The sequence below is a fragment of the Embiotoca jacksoni genome, unplaced genomic scaffold (assembly GCF_022577435.1).
Source record: "Embiotoca jacksoni isolate LCO1_2020_lvr unplaced genomic scaffold, fEmbJac1.0.p SCAF_12, whole genome shotgun sequence".
In the NCBI taxonomy this organism is placed as follows: domain Eukaryota; kingdom Metazoa; phylum Chordata; class Actinopteri; family Embiotocidae; genus Embiotoca; species Embiotoca jacksoni.
Window position 1 is genome coordinate 13,885,769 of NW_027185252.1, and position 21,876 is coordinate 13,907,644.

The following is a 21,876-nucleotide window of genomic DNA, read 5'->3' on the forward strand; positions in this document are numbered from 1 at the left end:
TCTCACACAACTCTAAGCTATGTGATTGACAGGTTGGCAGCTAATGATGCAACAACACACGAGCTGAGTGAACGCTTTGTGGCACATTTAGCCACAGCAACATCTGCAGCAACTCAGGCTGTGCTGAGACACTTGGGTGGGAAAGATGCAGCAGAGCATATCTTGAAAGGTGATTATTAAGAACTCAAAGAGATCATCTATTTCCCTTTATCCTGTAGTTTCACAAATTGTGTGGTAAGCATTGAACCAGGATGGGGAAGATGATGAATTCAAACTGCATCTCTTCCTCTTTAATACGGCAAGAAAATTATAAATTATCTCCACCTGTTATTTCAGCACTTCCCTCAGGATCTTCTACTTATTGGCTTAGTGAAATCCATTGAAAGACACATCTACTTGAGTACTTCTTAATGGATTCAGTCCAACATGGTGCATATAATCCACACAGTCCCACCTAGAACCTCAGCCTCTTCTATTTTGAGTATTTCCCTGAGGTATACATTTGTGTTCAGTTAAATAAGGTAAACCAAAGTGAAGTGAAGTGGTAGTTGGCATGTCGTGTGAAAGTAGGCATGGTTATTTGGCAGAGTAGTTGGCATTTGTGATGCAGATGGATACCTGTTGGCATGATTAAGTTGAGCCGTGTTTGAAAAAGCAGTGGAACAACAACGGAAGAAACAGCAGCAAATAGTCGGGTCCAGGCAGCCGGGAGGCGAAGCTCGTTGCGTTGCAGTCGTCGCTGTAGCAGCAGTGAACTCTGACACCCGGTGCTCTGTAGCCCTGACTGTTGGCCTGGCTGCAGAAAGACTTGTAGGAGCATGACTTCATCACACCACCTAACAAACAGACAGAAATAGAAGTCAGTTACACTGATTTAGCAGCTATCTGTGATGGACAAACTACAATAAGGTGATGATATAACTGTCCTCGCTGACTTAGTCTTGTTTTTTGTGGTTGTTGTCACAACATGTTTGGCACTGAAAACCAGTTGCTGCAGGTTTAAACACAGTACTTGAGTGAATGACTCCCCTTAGAAATCTTAGAAGCTGTAGGTTTGTTAAGAAACCCGCCAGCTTTCATGAATTTCGTCTGAAGTGAAATCAATTAAATAGAAATATAAAAGCTACGGGCAAACTACAAGATGATCGGCTATGATTTGGTAAATCTGTCCTCGGGCCAGGAACACATGGCGTCCTAATTAAGGATATTCAGAAGCAGCAAAGCTCTTCGTTCCCTTAAAAGCCTCAGACCCCCTGCTGACTTAGCTGTGTCTCCAGACAGCAGCCTGTTCTCCATTCAACACACACGTACACACAGATACAAACGGAGTTTTATGTATTATAAGTAGTTTAAAAAAAAAAGAAAGTGAACTCGTAAAAAGAAAGACCACTACACTGTCACGGTTGGACTCACTGTCATGGCCCACCACCACAGCACAGGCGTCAGAGTAACTGGGACATGATTTGGAGCCCTGCCGGTTGCAGTCATCGTTATTGGAGCCCATACAGGTATAACATTGCAGAGCCTCACCTGAATAAAACAGAAAAGAAAATGCACTGACTAAAAGAGTTACAGTCAAAACAAGTCAAATTATAGCAGGTTGAGTCAAAAGAGTGTTGCAGGGAAACAGTTTTATCTTTGAAGGATGTAGTTCAGAAGCATCAAAGATGGAAGAGGATACTTTAGGATTTTTACTGAAATGCTTTTAATAAAAAGCAATCGGTGCCCTAGTTTCAATCACAACATGTCACATAAAATGCAAAAATGATTGAGAGAGGCAATCCAGAAACGAACCAGACCAGGTTGCTACAGGAGCACATTTAAAGGGAGAAACTATTCTGACACTGTGCAGATGTTGAATGAGTTGATGGGGACAGTTTTTGATGGTAATGTAGGGTTTCTACCAATTATCTCATAAATGATATCAGATGTATTGTAGATGCATCCATGTCGAGGTTACTCATTGCTCAAGGAATGCAAATACTGCGAATGTTACTGCTGCTGTTTGTCCCATAGTTAGACATTGGAACAAGGGATTCATAAGGGAGCCACTTGTTCTGGCATTGTCAAGTCTACATCGTGGCATACTTAATCTCTTTATCATAAATTCAGTGCTACTGTTAGTTAAGATCGTTTGGTATCTACAAGGGCCTGGCCCAGAACCTGCACCGCCCGGAGGAAACGAGTGGAGCTTGAACAGATGAGCGAGAGAGCAGGTGTCTACAAGGGCCTCAACTTTATTTACACAGTATCTGTGTGTTAAACAAGCATGTACATGCAGGCCTCCTACATTTCCAATGTGTGACCTTGTTCCACAGGCACTTAAGTAAAGAGAGACCCCTAATTAATCACCTTGTTCACACAAATCATCCCAAATCAACTGAAGAGTCACACCAGGGCCTTCATATTTGAAAACACATCTTTAAAAACTTCAGCTAATGCCTCAGGAGCCCACTTCGGCACATAAAACACTTGAGTGTCTTTCCAAGGCTCTCCCGAGGAAGGAGCAGCCATTTGAGAACTAACTGACCTTTCAAATATCATTTAATAAACGCTTCTTTTAAAAAGCCTCCATTCAGCTCCTTAAATTCTGTACAGCCTTTAATGCCGCTTCCTAAGAGGATCATAGTCACTAAAAAGCTTCAAGCAACCTATGTAACGGCCCATGTCTTGTATCGGCCATCAGAATAACCTCCATCAATCAACCAAAGATGTCTGTCACCCTTCAGTTTTTTATGCAGGCGGCTTAAAAAAAAGACACACGTGTCGTTCTCACATGGTTGTAGAAAAGAGAGGTGGCATTTTACAAAAAAAAAAAACAGCAACTCAATGAGACAGAGCGATAAATTACTGACAGACTTTGAGCTCTTTTACTGATAAAATCACAACTTTGACAATAAAACTTCAAAAACAACACTTGTTTGAAATTGTGTGATTAGTCTGTTGGTTTTCTGCTTATGTTCCTCCTCTGTGTGTTGACATTGCATATAAAGGCTCCCCCGCTGGTTTAGGGTTGACCCCAACCTATCCTCACGGCACAGCCGCTCTACACACAGCCTATGAGTATTACCCTACAGGCCTATTAAAAGATTATCTGATGGGATTGCATGCTAGTTACAGTGGAGGATGACAGACTGCAGGGAAGCAAAACTCATCAGAGTCACCGGAGACGCTAATCAGCATTTAGCAGATATGACATAAATAAAGTAATTATAAGATCAGAATGTAAAGTACTCTTTTAGGGTTATAAAACATGTCACGCTTTTTCCCCGATATAGAAAAATGTTGTCATGACCAACATTTACTCCTGATATAAGTCAGAAGAGGCAGTTCGGACAGTTATTCACTCGACAGGCCTCTGCCTCTTGGGAAGAGACAGAACATCGAGGAGTGTAAACTTTTCTGAGAAATTCAAGAGAGAAGAGTGACTGAAGGGAGACTAAAGGTAGCCAAGTCCAAATGACAGGTGGACAGGGTTGACAGTGATCTAGTGGGAACATAAAAAAAAAAAAAAAGATAAAGAAAAAAAGAGAAGGGCACAGAAAGGTAAGGCCATGTTCTTACTGTTGGTTGAAAGCAGGACCAGGGAGAGAAGGAGCAGCAGACAATACTGGACAGTTCTCATGGTGCTGGTGGTCCCTCGCTCGTCCTGATCACACAATGAAAAGCAGGTTGTTTGCTCCTAAAGCCCCGTGAGCTTAATCTGGGCTATCAAATGAGTTAATGTCCCCTCCTGCACTGACCGGGAAGATTAGTCGCCCCTCCACTGGGGCCCACCGCTCTGCGTTGACTGTCAATAGTTGCCTCTTCAGCATGCATGGACAGAAGGCACTACAGGATTCATCCTGAACATGACACCTTAACACTTTACTCTGGCCACACCCAGCCTGAGTCTGGCTCCGCCCTTTCACGTCCCTACCTGGCCCAGCCCTGACATCACCCTGCTGCCCCAGGACTGATCACTAAGAATAGAGCTGTGACTGGAGGTGTCTTCAGTGACAGGTTAAATAGCTTCTCTGAGATTGGCATAGCCTCAGCTCGTATTGTTGCCAACAGGGATCGACCTGATATGAAAGTTGCTACAACTTCAGTTAGACATTTGTAAAGATGAACTAAGTATCTGGCGTTAGAAAGAAGAGTTGGTACACTTCAGTTCCAAGAACTGCAGTAAATCATTTCTCGTAGGCTGCCATCTGTCTCAATGACACTGCTGTTCTAAATATATCAGCGCACAATATTTCTGCCTTTGCCAGAAAACTCATTTAACGCTATATCCTCGCCTCTTTTTGTCGGATGTACTCCCACAGGTTTGTCACATCAACTCAACTACACCGCCAGACAAAAACATTTGTTTCAAGTAAGACAATTTGAATTTTGTTGATAATTAGACTTGTTCAGGAAGTTTGTTTTTGTACTGCAACTACTTTCAGTGACAGAAGCTTCATTTTAAAGCATTTATCTTTTACTTTCATCGACCTATTTCGACATTACAGCTTGCCTTTCAGACTGCTTTACAAGCCGTCTCGATTGCAACATTTATTGTGGCTACAAAGAGTGAGGGATTTGAGAGATGGGGTTCGAAAAATGACCAAGAAGCATTCTCCTTGTAAACCTGCCAGCCCTCCTTCTGCATCCCCTGGTAGCAGAGATAATTCAGGGGCAGAAGGGTTGTTTAGTTAAAGAGTGTTCGTTTGCCTGAGCCACTGATGCTTTATCTGAGTTTGGCCTGTGCTAGTTAAAGTCTATGACCCTGACCGCGGCTCAGAAATATAGCTAAACTGTGTATTGATAAATCACATTGTATTAAAAAAAAAAAAAAAAAAATCACCGAAAGGCAATAAATATCCAGAGAATCAACCTCACATTAATTTGTTTTTTTACACGTTTACTTTGTTCCTAACCAGAAAGATGGATGAATATGTATATTTTACGAAATTAATTAGCATTTTTCCACATAAGACATAACTACTGCAGAATCACCATCCCGTGGTGCACACACACCTGACGGGGAATAACTCATCTTAAGAAGGGGGAAGGGAGAAAATATAGATATAAAAAAAAAAGTCTAAAAAAAAACATCATTTACACACCACCAAGATCATCTGTGTATCTTGTTCCCTCAGACATTGACTGACCGGAAGCAGATTATTGTCACATCCTAATCCTGATTCATTATTCATGCCAGGTCTAAACTTTTTTTCTTTTTTTTTTTTTTATAAAACTCCCAACAACACAAATGCAAAGGAGAGAAAGAAAGACAGAAATAGCTCACATGGAGGACCACGTGGAGGGAAAGTACCAGAGTGAACCAAACGTGCTGTATTGCCGTCTTTTATTGCACTTTGTAAGCAGATGCTGTACAGTAGCTGTGCTGAGAAGTTATTCCTCAGTGTGACAAACAACCATTGCAGGACTAGGACATATCCATCCAAAATTAAATTACTCCCAGTCACAACTGAATACAGTCACGATTAGTTTGCTTTATATCAAAATAAAATCCAAAAAATAAAGTTCACAATTTCATCGAAAAAAGCTATGACAAGTATGACAAATATCTACAAGGTATGAGGGGAGCGGGCCGAGGGTGACAGAATAACTATCAAAAATGGAGGCGAGTCTTTTTCATAATTGGAATTTCCTACATTATATACAAACATTACCAATACAAGTTTTTCTTTCTCTGTCTCACATGCAAGTAGCTATTGTGATAGTTTGGGTTCTCTTAAGTGTTGTATAAACATTTTTATGAACAATTCAAAGCATTCAAAACTCTTTTTCAAACCTTTCTCTTGTATTAAGAGGACACAAAAACAGGAGTGGGTAAACAGTCTTCTCCCTCCGGGGCTGTCATGGCAATATCATAATAGATAATTTAACCCACAAACAAGCTTGCACTTCCTTGCACTCTCTCTCTCGCACACGCACGCACACACACACACACACACACACACACACGCACGCACGCACGCACGCACGCACACGCACACGCACACACACTGATTAGTGATATGATAGTTTTTCTAAAACTTGAAACCAGACCCCCGATACAGCACGGTACACTGACACATCAAAAATGTACAGAGTAATTAAGAGGAAGCCATTGCTGTGGATCCTGTAGACACAACGTCAGTAGGAAATAAAACCTCAAGACCACCATGGCCTTCGATGTCCATCAGTTCTTAGAAGAGTGATCCACTTTCATTTACTACTCTACTGTCCTGTGAGATTTGGCCTGGTCGTGGTGTGGCCGCTAACTCCTCCCCATCTTGGCAATCAGCTCGTCACAGATCTTTGTCAACTCCTCGATCTCCTTGTTCTGTTAAAAAAAAAGGAAAAATAACTTATATACTTGGATATGTATATTTTTTCCTGACTTTATACCTTTTTTTACATCCCACTGCAGACCTTTTGCTCCAGAGTGCGCTCCAGAGAGTCCACCTTCATCTGCTCCTTCCTCAGACTGGCCTGGTAGGCAGCCTGCTCCTGCATGGCCTTGATTCGCACCTGAGCGATCTCTGAATTGGCCCTAGAAGACACACAAGTGGCAGAAAGAGAATCAAAGTCACCTCCGCATAATCCCCATGAGCCTTAAGTTTTATGAAAGCGCTTTGGCAGCGCTAGTACAGAATTCATCTTTAGAAATTTCAAGTAGATGGAATATAACTAATCTATCGAGGCACATAATAACATTGGCCTGTATCCAAGCATATTTTAGCTCGGCAATGGGTTATTGTGTAGTTAGGGCCTGATTTATTAAGATCTCAAATAAAGTGTACTAAATTGCGTGTTCCTTCCAAAAGTTTGCACATTTTTTTGCCACCCGTTTTGCGAGTAATTTAGAAGAGTAATTGAGAAGAGTAATTGCGTCATTGAAATCAGGTGCAAATCTCTGTATTTAAATGAGGGGTTTGCTTGTGTTAAAGTGATTCCAGCAATAGAAAACAGAGACCGCAAAAGGAAAAGGAAATCTGATCCCATTGAAATTATAAATTTAAATATAACAAGAACAAAACTCTATATAGGAGATTATCAGCAGGAAAGTCAATACTGTGGGAAAAACAAAAAGGCTTCAAAATAAAACGTCGGCAAATCCACCGTCCCTCCTGTTTTATGAGATCTTCTAACAAACACAGATCAGCAGGTCCAGATCTTTCTGTGATGAGCAGGTGACTTTTCATTCAGTTCCTCGCGAGTGCTCGTGTTCATGAAGCTACCTGTGAATTCTGCGGGACACATTCAGGACCTCTGACAGCTCACCTGAATAACAGGACTGGGTGGGATATACAAGCAGCGATATGCTGGAATGAAGCAGAGGCAGGAAAATGCTGAGTCGTAAGAAGTTTTTATAATTGCTGGTATTTCATGGCTCCTCCTTGTTGCTGGCTGTCAATCATCATTCAGTTCATTCAGTAACTCAGAAATGTCATTGCTGACAAACGATATGTCTGAATCACTTTTCCCTCTGTCATCTCAAAAATTTTTCCACGGGTGTAAAACCACGATCTCTACGTATTCTTTAGTTCCCTGCGTCTCTTTCTCACCACAATAAGAGCAGCCGTCTCTCTAGATTTGCGCATCTGATTAATACGCTCCTTCAGTCGTACTAAAATACACAACAATCACTTCTCCTATTTCTACTTTCAGGTTTAGTAAATATCATTGCGGGTGCTAAATTGTTCTATTTGCATGTTCCCTCCCAGTATTTTGCACCTTCAAGTAGAAACACCCAATATTACATATGCATGCAGACAAACACACAAAATGGACAGCGTGTGTTAAATTGCACATTTGAAAGACGCAGTCCTCACTGCACGTCGTTGCTAAATCTGATGGGACATTATTTGGTGGATGATGTGGAGTTTGCACGTGATTTTACACACACAAACGTTTAGTAAATCAGGCCCTTAGTGTGTTGTGGTGTTCAAACAGTCATTACGCAGTGAACATGACATAATGAGAGTAATGTATAGACTCACTTGTCTAGTTTCTCCTCAGCATGAATCTTCAGGGCTGAATATCGCTGTTCCTCCTTGCGGACCCTCGACAGATACTCCTGAGCGCATTTCTTCAATACGTCTTCATTCTGAATGGAGCGAGAGATGATTTAATTACTCGCCTGAAGGGTGTCGAGCAAATTCTGAGATGACGTACACGGCCAATCACGCTGGGAAAAAAAAAACCTCGTTACCTTGCGGAAGCCGTCCAGCACATCTTTCATCTTCTCGTAGCGACGGAAAAGGTCAGCCAGAGACTTCTCCACAGAGTTGAGGTCGGCCAACGCCTGGTCCTTCTCCATGATCAGCTGCTGGATGGTGTGGTGGGACAGAGATTTCTCTTTCTGGTCATCCTCTGGTGGACACACACAGATAAACTGTAGATCATGAGTCTGTCTGAGGAAGAGCCTGCTGTAGTGGGCACATGGACTGCTTAAAAAAACAACATTAATACATACACGCAAAGACTTGTTGGACATTTTCGACAATATATAAGAATGGACTTGTGGGTTAGTAGGATTTGACAATGTCGTATACTACTCTATATTAGGATTTCTGTTAAACCAGTGTGGCATGCAAACAAAAACACTGAACAATGGGAAAATCGACATGAGACCGGTTTACCACAGACACAGAACTGGTAACTTTAAGTGGCTTCGAGACCCCACAGTTTTTCAATCCAACTCTCCCCCGTCCTTGTCCTGACACAAGCTCAGATAAGAGACCTGCTTAACTTACTGAAGCTGCATGAATTACTTTTTGAACCATCTTCAGTCATGTGCAAAGCGCAGATGGTCACGTGCAGGTTTACAGTGTAATATTATACTTAACACAAGCAACTGGAGGATTCAAAAAAGGGAAAAATGACTGAAAAGAAATTCCAAAAGATTCTGTCGTTTTTTGTTTTTTTTACCCATTAACAAATAAAAAGAATCTCAGCATACAGGGTGAAATGCAACACAAACAAACACCACTGGATGAGATGAAGAAAGTGAGCACATCTGCTCCCCTCTCTGACGGACAGATGGAGAGACGCGAGCAGACACCAACATGTGAAGGACGAGTCTGCGTTACTCACCTGGCATGCCTGTCAGTGTTATCAAACAGTAAGGGGCAAAGATGGGAGCAGAACAGAAAAAAAAAAGGGACTGTGTTAAGTCAAGCTGGGAGGGCAAGACACGTGAGAGAGCCAAGCGTTAGACATGAGCAGAGACTGATTGTTCCGTTTTTGTGACGGTGCTTAAATGCGTGTAAGAAATGAAAATTGGACTGCAGCAAAAAATTAAATCTTCAAGAAGGTCCACAGGTGGCAAATAAGGATGTAGGTGAGAGCAGGGATAATGCAGAGCCTGCTGTGAGATTTAATGAGTCCAGAGGAGCTGGACATGAGTGGGCAAAGGTGAGTACTTCCCCCTCCAATGACTTCAGGAGTCAGTTCATATCAATCACTTATGTAAGCAAGCACACAGCAAAGCTAGTTTGTTGCAGAGAACAAAAAAAAAAGATCTACTATCCAAAATCAGTGGCAATGGATTCAGTAGATTTGACTGAGTTTATAAATAAACAAGTGCAGAACATAATGGCAGCGTTAAGGTCGTTGGTTTCAAATAAAAATGAATGTGCTCTGATCCAACGCTTTCCTCTTGTTAGCATCTTTAAAACTGTATTTAACATTGAGCTCACCAATCATCTGGGCAATCGTCCTCTCATACTCAGCAACAATCCTCCTGTGGATGAGAAATAGTAAATCTTCAGGGTATGGATGGGGTTATATCAGTCACAAACTGTACATGCTGATAAAACAATCTCATTTCATGCAATTCATAGATATGATTTGTCTCTGCGAGGGAAAATAAAGGTCACTGTCTGCCTGTCTGTTTGTTTGTTATTAAGATGGTCGGATAAAAACATTTAGCTGGAATTGGGGGGTTATTTGTCAGACAATTGTGGATCTCTTACATTTGTGTATTTGGTCAAACTCAACGCTGACAACATCTAATAACAGCAAGTCCAAGTTGAGAGAAATATTTGAGCTTTTTTTTAAAGATTTAAATAAATGACAAACAAACAGAAAGGGTTGTCCACTTATTTTGATGATGAGTTGCGATTTAAACTATGGTTCATTTTGTTTTTTTCCTACATCTATTCTTGTTGTTAGAAGTTACTCCACACTCCAAGCAAAAGAGAGCAGTAGAAAGATTTGCTTTGGTAAAAGCAGGTTGCTGGAGGTAAGAGGATTGATTAGCAACGCCTCCCCCTTAGCCTCTCAGCCCCTCCTTCTCCAGAGCCCAATCAGCCAAATGAAGTAAGCTCTGTTTTATCCACACTAACTGAGCAGAGGCCAGCTGGACTCACACGACCACCTGCTGACAGAGAAGAAGGTTTCAGCACTGCATAGCTCTATTTCTCTGAAGCCCAATTAGGATCCATTTGATGAACATATATTGATCATGAGTGGAGTTAATGTCAGTTTTGAGCAGCTGTTGAGCAGTTAGTTATTGAATATAATCCAAATGACTGCAGCTGAAAGACCATAACATATTTTCTCATTGATATCTAACTTTATAACTGTAAAATCTACATATACATATTAACAGTTGCTCTATCTCCTCCACTGACACTCGTGCCGATACTGACACTCAGATGGACCTCTTTAAGTGGTTCTCCACTCAGCAGTTAACTGTGGCTTTCTTTGACAGTTTAAATGAGATAAACCAATTGATGGGTTAAACGGTGACAATGGGTGGAGCCTGACAGGCCTCACGGCACACTGACATTTGACAGAAACACATGTGGGTGTTAAATCCATGCAGTCGTATTGAGGTGCGTCCATGAACGTGATAACAAGCCGAGGCGGCCCTTCTTACCTCATCTCCACCACTTCCTGTCGACTGTTCTCATACTTCCTCTGCCACTCCAGCACTTCTTTCTCCTTTGACACAATCTGAGGAGGGTGAACAAGTTGTCAAAGTGTGAAATGTTAATTTGAAGTAACTACAATATTTAGAACTTATAGAATAAAAATAAATATTTTTGTGGCACCTCGTCTCGTGCGATTCCCAGTGAGTGGTCCAGCTCTCTGGGCAGGTGGGGACTCTCCCCTTCGATGTAGCTGGTGCTGGTCGTGGTGGTCCAGGCGTAGAGGGAGTTCTTGGACACGGCGCTCTCTACTGAAGACGACACATCTCTGTGCTGCTTCCGGGAACCGAAGGAGAGGAGGGAAAGGAATGGAAACATAACCAGTTACAAGTTAGACTGAGCCACAGAAGGGACACCGTCGCCCTCGAGCTCACACGCACATTCTCAACAGGATTTCTGAACCAAACCGCAAGGCAGCATCGAACTATATCAAAATGTACCACACAGCAAAATAAACATGTAAATGAGGAAAGCTAGGGATGCTCCTGAAGACTTGGTCGGCCTGCCACATGATTGGATGAAACAGTCTTCATTGCCACAGTATTAGCCGTGTGACTGGCTGATGCTGGCTCCAGCTGAGCACTCATGACCACCTGCTAATTGCAGTAGCTTGAATGTGATTGGGTCCAGGCAAGACGGAGGGGAAGGAGGGCAGCAGCTGATCATATACAGGGGAGGGAGGACAGGGGAGCGGATTGGGCAGCAAGGGAAATATATGTTAGTCTCATGTTAAAGCATGTTACAACATGGCCTTACCTGTTGTGGCTAAAATCAGTGTTTACTGTCACCTGTCGAAACATTTACCCAGTCCTGTACAATTACAAAGACTATGATGTGAACTGAATCAGAAATTTCAGAGGATTCATCATTAGAAGGAGTTTGAATGTAGTGTTGAGATATACTGAGAAACACTACAAACCAAAGCACTTCTGTATGTGTTCATGTGGCCATCAGACAGAGGACGATGGTAAAAGACAAACCACTAAAACATATAAAAATCCTGGGGTCTACAACACTGCTCTGAAAGGAATCTAATGATCCTTGGGAGAGCTGGATTACAGGAGGATTTGATTAAATAGTTTGGGGCTCACAGGGGACAAAGAGACGGAGATGTACAAATATAAGATGTGGAAAAGAGAGTTAAGTGTTTGGTCCGGCTGGAGAGCACCGATTCTATTTTTCTGCCTGAATGTAAAGGATGGTCAGGTTTTAGGTAACCGTGGACCGCTTCTGCTTTTATGCAGGTACTGATTGGGCCCAACTTCCCAATTCAGAGGTTCTACCAGAAACTTGAAGAGAAATCCAAACCTGTCCTGCTATGCTGTGACTCATCAAAGCTGTTTTACAGAGAGAATCCTTTGTGCAAAAAGCATCTGGGATCAGATGTCAAGTAATTTACAAACATTTTAAGGTTGCTTATAAGGGGACTACAGGCAATAATCAGACACTTGAAGATAAAGTAGTAAAAGGGAACCTGTGGAGTGTTTTACCTTTTGTAGAGCTAAGAAGCAGGCTTACTGTGGACCCCATTATGTTTGTCTCACCCAAGTGTAGACCGAGAGAAGATGCAGGATTCAAACTTTTTAAGAAGAAAGGACGGTTTGTTCAACCTTAAGAAAGCCCACATGGTGAGTTGCCCTGAATGTGAATATAACTTTTGTTTGCTTCCAAGAAAACACCAGTTGCAGAACAGATTTAATGTGAACAAAAAAAGGGGGAAAACTACAGACACAAGTCTAAGCAACAACACGAACACTAAGTCAAACACAGAAATAACCCAGTATTAGACGTATAAAAGCTGCAAGGGAAATACTAGATGTAACTGCAGCTAACACAACTTGCACAAAGTTCCTCACAGGGACAAAGTAGAGCAAATGAGTGGGAAACTTAAAAGAGATATCAGACGCTCTGAATCTCAAGACTTCTGGGCTCTACTGAAGCTAGAATTACAGTAAGTATTTGGACACTGGTTGTGGCTCTGTAGTCCAGCAGTGGGAGCTGAATTTCATCTTTAATTGGAGGGAATTACATCCAAACTGGGTAAACAGTGCAGGAACAGTAGCCCCATCATTTTGACAGTAGTGGTATCATGTATTAAAGGGCTGATTCTACATTCGTCACCCATGTAAATGTGAAACCTTAAATCACCTTATAAGCTCGAAGTTAGTACCTTAAGCTCACACTTAATTAACATCCAGTGTGCTGCGGTACTGAACCAGTGAATGAGTTTATGACCAAATACTTGGACTGCACTAGAGGTGGATTGGGACGAGGACAGGGGTTTCATATCACTCTTACTTTGAGTAAAGGTGAACCGTTGATATTCCACCGCCGAGTGCTGGGTTTCTTGAGTCGAGACTGTAAAACGTGCGGGACAACAACATGAGACATGGAGGGAAGGAGGACCAGGAAGCGCCTGCCCTGCGTACGAACAGTTCTCCACTTCCACTTTTGATCTCCTGCCCCTTAAACCAGCTAATTCCCAGCTCCTATCTTTAATTCAACCCAAACTGAACACTGACACCTACCTGATGTAGCTGTTTGTTAGTGCTGTTAGTCGTGAAAAAGGACCAAATCACAAAGCAAGAATGCGACTGGGGTTTTGGAGGCGATTATCGCGTTACGTTCACACGCAGTAACTCCTCAGCTGCTGATATCACGTCTAGTATGAGATATTCCCAGTCACATTCATGCTGATGTGAGCCTCTTATGAACAGGCAACATGCATGTTGCCCAGCATGCATTAACAACCACTCTGTTCTTGAGACGTCACCCTGGAGGACGCTAGTTGGGGTGGGAGCTGGAAGTCATGTTAGAGACTTCACATGTGGGGAACGCAGGAGGTGGCAGGACTGTGGATGTAGTGGTAGAGCCACCATGTTGATAAGGCCATGGGTTCACAGTCACACTCAAAATGGTGTGTTTCAAGGGGAGGGGCAGGCAGGCTGAGACACACTCATGCACACACACGACAGTCCCGAACATGTGCTTCACTCACTCAAGATGCTTCTTTTCTCTTCCAAACTGACACACTCACCCACACACACACACACAAACACACACACACACACACACACACACACACACACACACACACACACACTGGCATACAGCAGGTGCAGGCTGACTCAGCGCAGTACCTGGGGGGTTACAGTGGAGAGGGAGGGGCACTGAGAGATGTTTTTGGCTACCTGCAGAGCCTCTATCCTCAGGGCAGCAAGCACCAGCTCCTCCTAGGCCGCATACATGGGGGGGGGGAGACGAATTTCAGGGGTGAGGGAGGAGGGATGCGGCCCAAGGGTGAGAGATCAAAGGGAAAACATATAGAAACTTGAGTAGAGTACACTTTGCTGCTCTCTACATTTCAGCACACAGCATTAATCTATTTCACGCAGCGAGCTAAAAACTGCAACTAAAAGGAAGAGGAGGACAAAAAAATGGGAAAATGAAAAATGCAGGATGTAATACGATGACACAATGGGAATAATGATCGCACAAAAACACACAGAGACATTTCAACGGGCCACCAGAGCCAAGACCATGAGGTTCATCAAGTAGGGTCATGTGTGGTCTGTCAACACACCTGTAGCTTTTGGGCGAATGCAGTGGGGTTGGTCTCAGCCAGGTCGGGCTCCAGGTACTGCAGGGGGTCATCACACTCAGACAGCCTGTCTAACAGGGGCATAGCCAGGGCTGGAGCAGGGGCCTCCACGGTGCCCGGGCTAGGGGGCTACAAGGGCACCAGGAGGAGTAGGCAGAGGGGCGGGGAGGAGGAGGGCGGATGAGGACAGCATGGCAAAGCAAGCGCTGAGAGTCTTGAGAGGCAGCATTTGGAACTGACTCACTGACTTCAAGCTGGGAACCTAGTGTGGCGCACTGGCTATTTGTTATCAGCGACAAAGCTTTAATGAGACTCACTATGACTGATGGTGTTCGTGTCAGAGGGCTGAGTCACTGCCTGTGATAAGCACATGCAGCGTGACACTCTGTCTCCTCCTTGTGACTGAACAATAACATGGTGTAAATGTACCAAAAGCAAAAAAATGACAGATCTCCTCACATAAAGATGAGCAGACACAGAAATTAAATTCATTTTGACAACATATGTAATAACTACACGTTAAGTTTAAACATCTGCAGCTCACCTGCTCATCCCTCTCCATGCTCTGTGTTCGGCTGAGTGCCTCGCTCTCTCTTTTCCTGCCTTTGTCCCCAGCAGAGCCCTCGGGACCAGGCCGGGAGCTCAGCACCGGCGTCTTCATACCGGCTGTTATCTGGGCCTCCATCTCCTCGAAGCTCCTGCACAGAGTGAGGAACAGCGGGCAGGACGGGTGGAGGGGAGACATGATGAATGAGACTGTTAATGAAAAAACTTCTGCAATCTAAATAAGTGTGGTTTACATTCAGAACAATGGAAAATAAGAACGGGGCGGGATATTGCAGCGTATAACTTCACAATCACATAAAATATGTTTTACCCTGTGCAGGGGGAGCTGGGCTCAGATCCATGTGCACATGTATTTTTGGTTAAGCTGTCAGATACTGAGTCCAACTTCAAGTACAGGGATGGCTTCTTCACAGACAGGGGCTACAAAACAAACAAGAAAAAGGAAATTAAAATAGTCTGAATCAGAAATTTTGTTTTTGTTGGCAAAAAGTTCATATCACATAAAATACACAGTATGCTATGACCCATAGATGTAGTAAAAGTATTTGTACAGTATATAAAACAGCAGGCATGAAACAAACTCAAACTAAATCTGTGAAAAAACATCAAATACTCACTGGGGAAGAGGAGCCAATCTTCTCCATGTACTCAATTTCATAGTCTTGCACCGAGACAAAAAGACAAAACAAAGTATTAGATTACAGGAAATGAAATGCAGAGAATTATCCGCTGGTGTTGGGCTGTGGTGTGATGGGATCGGCGGCTGAGTCTGTTCTCTGTTTCATCTCTGACCCAGATGGGTTGAGCCAGACTGCCTCTGGGAAGAGGTGGCTCTTCTGAAGGTCAGAGGTCAGTAGAGAACTGGGCCAGCAAGCTTATTTCACTGTCACAAGAAGAATCAATAACATTGCTGAATGACTAAACAGTAAAGTGGCATATTGCTGCACACAAGGGTTTATCCAAACAAAAGCTGTGCATGTCCCTCAAACCCCACCCGCCTGCGGTATGCTTTGATGTCTCCTGGCTGTAATTTGGACACAGGTGGCTGCAGGTACAAAGAGTCCGCCAGCAGTGCCTCACCTGGAGTCTCCTGAGGAAGACTGTTCTCATTAACAAATGACGTAAGGTCGCATGGCTGAGGGAAGTCTTGTTGGTCGGAGTCTGCGTCCATGTCGTGCAGCGCGGCCCACTTGTGACCAGTGGAGGAGGCCAGCTTCTCCTCGTCTGTGGCGTGGTCGTCCTGTGGGTGAAGGGAGGGAGCTTCATCTGCAGGCGTAGGATCCTGAAACACACACACACACACACACACAAAAAGGTGGCAGAGAGTCAGAGTCAGGAAGAAGAAATACGGGTAGATAAAACTGATTGAGAAAAGTGAGCGTTAGATACACACCTGGGATGGGTCAGACACTGGTGATTTCTTTGGTGACCTCTTCACTCTGAAAGTATTACTGAGGAAAGAAAAGATCAATCATTAAGATCCAGAGTCACTCAGTACACAATTCTTTATTAGCTACAACATTCAGTCAAACACAAAATGTCGATTTGTCTATCTGTCTGTTTAAAATGCGTGGAGTCATAAAAGTTATAATTACATCTGGTTAAATGGCATAAAATGATAACAAAATATGCATAGAGCATCATTGCCATATGTGCAACAGTCCTAGTTACTGTGTGTGACTGAAATGAACGGATTAATAAAACGTTTGTGACAATGGTTAAATCTGTAGTTAGTAACTGCACAAGTGACGAGTAATGGCAAATGAATATTATGTAATGAATACTTTCCTTTTTTACAAATATTGGAAAAACTCCTGCTTTTGATAATGTAGTTGAGTTGTTAGGACTTTGACGTCTGTGAAATTGCTGTAATTGTTGCAGCCGTTACACATTTTCAGCGTTTCATGGTTTTAAAGTATACCTGGATTCATCCAAACTGATATAAATAGGCAATGACTAAAACAAAACAGATTATCTCGAAAATAAAATTACCATTATCATATAGTTGTAGTTGTCTTTCCAACAATGGCAAACAATGAACAGAAGAGGGAGCACAAGCACCTCCTTTGTTGCGCTGGATCGCAGATATTTATTCTGCTTCAGTGGGAAAACATGATGGAACATTTACCTTCTAATAGGATTTTTTTTTTTTTGTCAGGCTTTGGCTTTACTAAAGTGCTGACAGAAAACTATGACAACCTGTTTAAAATATTTTAAAGTGTGACTGCCAAAGACAGAAACACAACAAACACGGTATTACATTTCTGTGCGTAAACTCTCCCATGACAAATCATCTCAAGTCACCTCACTGTACACTAATCCACTGACACCTGTTGGTGAGGTTAAAACTCGTTGCTGACTACACACAACCGTGATGGAACATTGCACAATTTCAAAATACATTCTGCTTATTTCAGCAATTACTGAGATGCTATCCCAAGATGGCTACATTAACTTTGGTATGATGTACATTCTGTTTGGTACAATCACACCTATGGCCTCTAAATACAATTGTACCAAACACAATACACCATTTAAAACAAAACTAAAAGCATTTATCCTCCAGTTAGACTTGTCAGGATTCAAAGAGTTTAAATGGGTTTATTTAATAGTGGGTAAAGTGATTGTGATGTTTCTGTTAATAGGAAGAGGGACAGTAGGGCAACATGCTGCTTCAAAAAGGAACCAAAATGGTGGATGTTTTTGTCCCTGTACTTACAACAGACAACATAGAGAGGACAGACCCCTGGACTTCCTGTGACATATGAGAATACACACACACACACACACACACACACACACACACAGGTGACAGAGACACACAGAAGACACTGGCAAAACAGACTAGTGAACCACATACAAACACAGACTAACCTAAAATCCCTTTACAGAAAAAAAACACATGACTTTCACATGTTTTCCACGTGATCACATGTTGCAACATATGATAACATGGGGAAAATATGTGGAAAAAGTTTTCACGGGGATCTACATGGGCTTCACACTGCATGATGAAAATGTTCTAAAACCACGTTTCACATGTACACAATCATTTGCACATGTGAAATTCCTGACCGTTTCCTGTAAGGGTCCTCACAGATAGACACATTCCCACACATGTTCTGTGAGGGAGTGTGGATCTTTCCGTGAACGTATGATCCTCTAATAGTATGTGAACTTACGATTTGATAGGCGTTTTCTTCTTCTTGGCAGGTTTGTTCTGGTTTTGGTCCTCGAGTTCCCCAATGTTGTCATTTTCATTATCATAGTCACTGGATGACAGTTCAAAGGAGGCAGATGCCTTGGGAGGGGAATTTGCCATCTTGTTGGAGGACTGGAAAGGGTCCATGGAGTCATCAAAGTTATTGGGGTCATAGCTATAAGACGGCCTGGATAGTTTGGGGGAGTTGCCGATACCTTTCTTCGAATTAAATGGATTGAAATTGGGATCATCCCACTTGTCAAGTTCAAAGTTGTAAGACGCTTTAGGAACAGGAATTTCCTCTTCATTGCCGTTGTGAGTTTGTGGGGGGTTGTTGTCCAGCGGCTCTGTGTGTGCTGCAGGCGCCTTTTTCAGCCCCAGCTTTGATTTCCTCAGAGGCATCTTGGTGCTCGTCTTCTTGCCCACTTTCTTAGGTGGAGGAGAGGCCTGATGTGCCGCCTCACTGCTCTCCTCAGAGTAGTCAAACTCCAGTCTTACTGGCTGACGGTTGGGTAGAATGGGTTGCTCTTCGGGGTTGGTGATTGGCTCTTTAGGAGGAGCCGGGGGACTGGGGGGATGTGGCTCTGCAGCAGGGACGGGGGGAGTCTCTGGAGGGGTGGATATGGGGGCACACACAGGATCTTTACGACCCAAAACAGGGGAATTGGCAATTTTACTACCTCCAGTCTTGAAAGGGTCGATGTTGTCAAAATTGTCGGGATCCCATTTGTAGGAGCCACTAGGAGGGATGGGGGACTCGTCCTTTCCCGGTAGACTACCAGGGATAGGGATCTCCTCCTGGCACAAGGGTAAGGCAGCGACGACAAGGCTTTCCTCTTGGCTGGTCTGATTGGTCTCCTCCGGGAGAGGAGGAGGGGTCTCTACACGGGTCTTCCTGGTTCTTCGGAGAGTTCCTCCAGGGCTCGGGGTTGCAGAGCCTCCCTCTGGTTCCTCCGGAGCCTGGAGAGGACTGCCTGTCAGAGGCTTTGCCCGCTTCTTGATTTCTGGGGTGCTGCTGGATGAAGATGGCCTTGGGCTCTCTGGGTTGGAGTTCTGTCTGAGGAGAGGCTTCTTCTTAACAGACCCAGTACGGACTTTTTTGGGTCTGCGGAGTGTCCCCGGAGCACTCTCGGTGCCAACGCTGAAGGATTCGGAGTGCGGACGGAAACCCCCCGGTGCCGATTCTTCCAACAGACCGGGACAATCAAGCTCTCCTCCCTGGAGGCTGAGGGAACGGGTCAGAGTGTGGTTCGTTGGCTCCGGGGCTGAAAAGTCGATTTGATATGCACCACTGGCAGCAATGGGCTTGTTCTCATCGAAAACAATGGATGGAGACCGGCAGGGTCGGTCAGCTATAGTCAGGTCAGAGGCAGAATCCCTGACTGAACTGTCTGCAACTGCAAGAGAGGGAGATGGAGAGGAACTGGACGTAACACAAAGATTTAATTCAACAAAAAGGCAAAATCGAAGCAAAAAGATACATATTCTCATATATTTCGGCTGGTCTGTGGGTGATGCTGCAGCTGATATTTTACATATCTAATTCTACAGATGAATGTGCTATAAATATTTCAATAAGAGCCTAAAAGACTAAAAGTCCTGAAAAAAAAACACATTAGAGAGAGACTGAAGCGACTGGTCTGTCTTTCCTTGATATCCCAAAAAACCTCAGCCTGAAGTGAAATACAACTTTAATCCACAAGATGGTGTAACAATACTTCCAAGAACAGTACTTTTTACAACAGAGGTGGAATCTGTGTCAGAGCTAAACACATGTCATGGAATAATTCTTCGACTGTACCTTTGTCATCAGATGTTAGTAGCTCTCTGTGGGGCTCAGTGGGAGAAACAGTCTTCACTGGAGTTGTAGATTCAGGGGTCTCAAAAGCTCCATCAGAGTCTGAGCTCCTATAGCAAAAGATAAGAAGAAGAATCAGAGTGATATCACTTGAACTCTAATGACGCCGACCCTATCAGGATCATTAATATTAATTAACAGTAAGTGAGCTATTTTTCCAGCAAGGAGCTCTGATATAATTCTTTGTGGCAATATAAATGTAAATATGTTTTAATACAAATTCATTGAAGGCATTGTATTGCTATGTAAGTGCAGTACATAAGTAGGAAAGGCTGCAATTGCTATTTCATGTAATGTGTATTGGTAAAGAAAACAAAAGCTCCAGGCTGTTTCTGTTTTCATTTCTAGAGGTCTTAAATGGCTACAGATGAAACTGCTGAATCTGCAGTGAGGTGACAGATAACGACCCAGCTGAGACACAACATTAAACCATCACAACACACATTTACACTCATAATACACACCAGACAACCTCAAGATCTGAAGATATCGCCGATAATTTAGACACTGGCGACTGAGGGGCACGCTAAGAAAAAAACGGACATATGACTGATATCTGCATGACAACAGGATGCAAATAAAGTCAATATATGTTATCTCTAAAGGCAAAAGCAATATTGATTGGGCTTCCCCGTCATCTTACAAACAGTATTTGGTATCAGAGCTCGCAACACACCCCGCCTGTCGAGCTCAGTGCTCTGTTGATCGATGCATTATCTGACGGTATGCGGTCCCATCCTCCCATCCTGTCTCACCTCTGTCTGACTGGCTGCCCAACAGCCCTGATCATGCCATCATGGCGCGAGCCCCAGGAGAGACGCCGGAGGAGCCCCAGAGCTGGATCCGAGTCTGGGCTGCTCCCGTCTCCGGCCCCTCCCAGCAGTGTGTCCCAGCCCCAGCGAGCCCACTGCAGTGGAGACAGAGCCTGCCACGCACTCACTGCCATGGCTGCCGGTGGGCTAGACCTCTCTGCAACACGATGCTACTGCCTCACACACAGGTAGGCGCGCACAGCCTCTCACAGAGATGATGAATCCAATCTTTCCTCTGCCTTCTCTCTTTTTTATCTACAGTTTAATACCCAGATCGCTTTGTTTCCAATCTATGGTCCATTCACGTTGCTTCTCTGTAATCTGTAGCCATATCAGTGTCTCCACTCCCCCCCCAGGTAGGAAATGATGCCTCCCAGTCTAAATGAGACCGTCTGCAGAAGCCCACCTCCTGCAATCCTGTATATTCTCTCACTCTCTCTCTCTCTCTCAGCCTTCCTCGCTCTACTTTCCTCCCTCCCTCCACCCCTCTCTCTCCCACTCCTCAGCCACGTTGCTGTATCCACATCGAAAGGGCCCACTACCCATCGGCCCCTTCTGATGACGCTCATTCTCATTAATGCATCTCTCACATATCTAATACCCCGTTAGGTTTTTCCTTTCATCGTGTCCATCTGTCTAAATTATGACAAAACTGAACCTTTTTTTCTCTTAACCTGAAGACACACCTCAAATTTGCTCTTTTAACCTGATTGATCCAGCTAAGCCATCGGGGGTGGACCTCAAGGCTTGGCTGAAGCTATTCAGCATCTCGTCGGGGTCCTTTGTCATGCTTGGATGAGATAAAAGCCTTTACCATGAAAGACCAAGCAGGGCTGAAAGATCCTTTAGCCATTAATATGGCCAGTATGGAACAAATTAAACAGGTGTTTATAGAGAGGGCTAGCAGTAAATGTCTTGCTGTC

The 21,876-nt window shown here is 43.6% G+C and overlaps 2 protein-coding genes across 2 annotated transcripts in view; both read right to left on the minus strand.

Annotated features, from left to right (window-relative positions):
• Nucleotides 1-630: 630 nt before the first annotated feature.
• ly6pge (lymphocyte antigen 6 family member pge) lies at nt 631-3,625 on the minus strand. The gene is made up of 3 exons (XM_069144118.1): nt 3,565-3,625; nt 1,414-1,530; nt 631-836 (listed from the first exon to the last, which is right to left on the minus strand). The coding sequence occupies exons 1-3, from the start codon at nt 3,623-3,625 to the stop codon at nt 631-633; spliced, it is 384 nt and encodes a 127-aa protein (XP_069000219.1).
• Nucleotides 3,626-5,315: 1,690 nt separating this feature from the next.
• Nucleotides 5,316-21,876, minus strand: part of tacc2 (transforming, acidic coiled-coil containing protein 2) — a 50,352-nt gene continuing 33,791 nt past the window's right edge. The window contains exons 7-22 of the mRNA XM_069144976.1: nt 20,085-20,191; nt 18,264-19,680; nt 16,475-16,532; nt 16,162-16,363; nt 15,699-15,742; nt 15,392-15,501; nt 15,059-15,212; nt 14,497-14,643; nt 14,054-14,146; nt 11,037-11,186; nt 10,862-10,938; nt 9,678-9,721; nt 8,189-8,349; nt 7,977-8,083; nt 6,406-6,526; nt 5,316-6,316 (exon numbers count right to left, since the gene is read on the minus strand). Of these exons, the coding sequence (XP_069001077.1) occupies nt 6,251-6,316; nt 6,406-6,526; nt 7,977-8,083; nt 8,189-8,349; nt 9,678-9,721; nt 10,862-10,938; nt 11,037-11,186; nt 14,054-14,146; nt 14,497-14,643; nt 15,059-15,212; nt 15,392-15,501; nt 15,699-15,742; nt 16,162-16,363; nt 16,475-16,532; nt 18,264-19,680; nt 20,085-20,191 (3,058 nt within the window). The 3' untranslated portion in view covers nt 5,316-6,250. The remainder of the gene's footprint in view (nt 6,317-6,405; nt 6,527-7,976; nt 8,084-8,188; nt 8,350-9,677; nt 9,722-10,861; nt 10,939-11,036; nt 11,187-14,053; nt 14,147-14,496; nt 14,644-15,058; nt 15,213-15,391; nt 15,502-15,698; nt 15,743-16,161; nt 16,364-16,474; nt 16,533-18,263; nt 19,681-20,084; nt 20,192-21,876) is intronic.

What these genes read in the sequence shown, in the direction of transcription:
- ly6pge (XM_069144118.1), bottom strand. Translation starts at nt 3,625, where the DNA reads ATGAGAACTGTCCAGTATTGTCTGCTGCTCCTTCTCTCCCTGGTCCTG. An exon ending in GGTCCTGCTTTCAACCAACA is followed by an intron (nt 1,531 to 3,564) that starts GTAAGAACATGG and finishes TGTTTTATTCAG; the next exon opens with GTGAGGCTCTGCAATGTTAT. An exon ending in TGTGGTGGTGGGCCATGACA is followed by an intron (nt 837 to 1,413) that starts GTGAGTCCAACC and finishes TCTGTTTGTTAG; the next exon opens with GTGGTGTGATGAAGTCATGC.